The 1,921-nt window shown below is 44.1% G+C and overlaps 1 protein-coding gene across 1 annotated transcript in view; it reads left to right on the top strand.

Moving 5' to 3' along the window:
- The first annotated feature begins 1,744 nt into the window (after positions 1-1,744).
- Positions 1,745-1,921, top strand: part of SBSPON (somatomedin B and thrombospondin type 1 domain containing) — a 12,634-nt gene continuing 12,457 nt past the window's right edge. The window contains exon 1 of the mRNA XM_026033869.1: positions 1,745-1,902. Coding sequence (XP_025889654.1) covers positions 1,745-1,902 — 158 coding nt within the window. The remainder of the gene's footprint in view (positions 1,903-1,921) is intronic.

The raw sequence follows: 1,921 nt of genomic DNA, 5'->3' as shown, positions 1-1,921 counted from the left end.
GCTTCCCAAGTATWTTCCCAGCTTTGTGAAAATCTGCTTTTCCCTGTCATTAAAGATATCTCTGTGCTAAAGTGATACCAATAGCAGGGCATAAGAACACACCTTTTATTTATTTATTTTTTTTTTCTGTGAACCATTTCAAACCAAAGTGGAAAGAAATCTCTGCTTATTTTCCTTGAGTGATGTGTGAGGATTTCAGTGCTGCTTAATCATCCAAGCTGCTGTGTTTCTGCTATCTTCTTACTCAGAAGAATTTTTTTTCATTCACTTAGTAATACTCCTCAGAGCAAGGAACTAAACTTGAAAAAGGAAAAGCAAGGTTTTTGCTGGAACAAACTGTAAGCTTGCTCTCTCCCTTAATTATGACTTTTCTATCTGGTTGCCTAAAAGGACTTCTGCTGCTGCCTCTGGTAGAAATTTGGAAGTAATGCTTTCCATTTGTATTCTGTTATCTTTCAACATACCATTGCAGACCTAATTTTTTGTTTCTCTCTAAACATATCCACAAGAGAAAGCTGTTCTCTAAGCTGTCCCAAAGCCATTCTAAACTCATCCAAAGCCCAACCATTCCAAACTCATCCAAATTCTACTGAATTACCCCCTTGTTACCACCTGCAGGTGACATCCTACAGATAGGGAGTAATAATACAAATGCAGTAGGTATAATAAAGGTAGTTTCTTCATTGATTTGCTACTATTACATCTTTCGAGTGAATCACAGGACTCTTGTAATTCTGATCTAACACACCTTGCTCCAAAGGTGGCCTGCAAGTCTTCCTCTCCTTTCCCCTAACGCTGGAGCTCTCCCATCTTCTCCTGTTTGTGGCTTCAAAACAGGGCTGGCAAAATTCCATTAGTGCCTCACTGGGGACCAGCACAAAACTGACCTGCCTGGAGTTAAACAGCAGTTAACACTGTGTAACTTACTGTGATATCAAGAAGAAATTAAATGCTGGCTGCCCTGAGATGGCTCGGTGGGTCCATGTCCCCTCTTTTAGCAGATAACATGTTACCTCTCCTCTCTGAGCAGCTTTGGGAGAGCAGGGAGGTGTCTCAGCTACCATTGAATAGGTAAATACCTATAAATTGTAGTGTACAAAGTGAATATAGTTTTGAAGTCATTTCACAACTTGTTCTCAGGATTTGGTTTTGGCTAAAATGATTAGGTCCTGTTAAACCTGAAGGTGCCTCAGGCTCAGGTGGCTCAGGACTGAGCTCTCTGAGCATAATTGAAAACCAGAATCAAGCTCTTTGTGTTTGGAGAGGTAATGTGGAGGTTGACCTTGCTTTCCTTGGATGGCTTGTGTGCTTCTGAAAGAGAGCAGAAAATAAGAGAAATGAAAAGAAGGAAAAGGAAAAGGAAAAGGAAAAGGAAAAGGAAAAGGAAAAGGAAAAGGAAAAGGAAAAGGAAAAGGAAAAGGAAAAGGGAGAAAGGAAAGGGAAGGAAAGGGAATGGGAAAGAAAAATAAGAGGAAAAGAAGAGGAAGGGGAAAGAAAAAGGAGGAAAAAAGAGAAAAGGGGAAAAGGAAAAAAGAGGAAAAGGAAGAGGAAAGAAAAAGGAGGAAAAGAGGGAAAAAAGAAAAGGGAAAGACAAAAATAAAACGAAAAGGGAAAGATGAAGAAGGAGAAAGAGAAAGGGGAAGAGAAAAAAAAAAGAAAAAAAAGAGAGAAAGAGAGAGAATAAAAAAGACAAAGCTGCAAAGTTCCTGGCCAACATTCCCAGAGCGAGAAGGCACCTGCAGGGATGAGCTCCGCGGGCCGCCGGGCGCTGACGGGGCTCCGTGCGGGCGGGCGGGCCGACCCGGGGCCGCAGAGCGGGTCGCGCCTGGGGCCGCAGAGCGGGCCGCGCCTGGGGTCGCGCCTGGGGTCGCGCCTGGGGCCGCAGAGCGGGCCGCGCCTGGGGTCGCGCCTGGGGCCGCAG

Source organism: Nothoprocta perdicaria, unplaced genomic scaffold (assembly GCF_003342845.1).
Source record: "Nothoprocta perdicaria isolate Ctin4 unplaced genomic scaffold, notPer1 scaffold_134, whole genome shotgun sequence".
Classification (NCBI taxonomy): Eukaryota; Metazoa; Chordata; class Aves; order Tinamiformes; family Tinamidae; genus Nothoprocta; species Nothoprocta perdicaria.
This window is presented reverse-complemented; position numbering and strand designations above follow the sequence as displayed.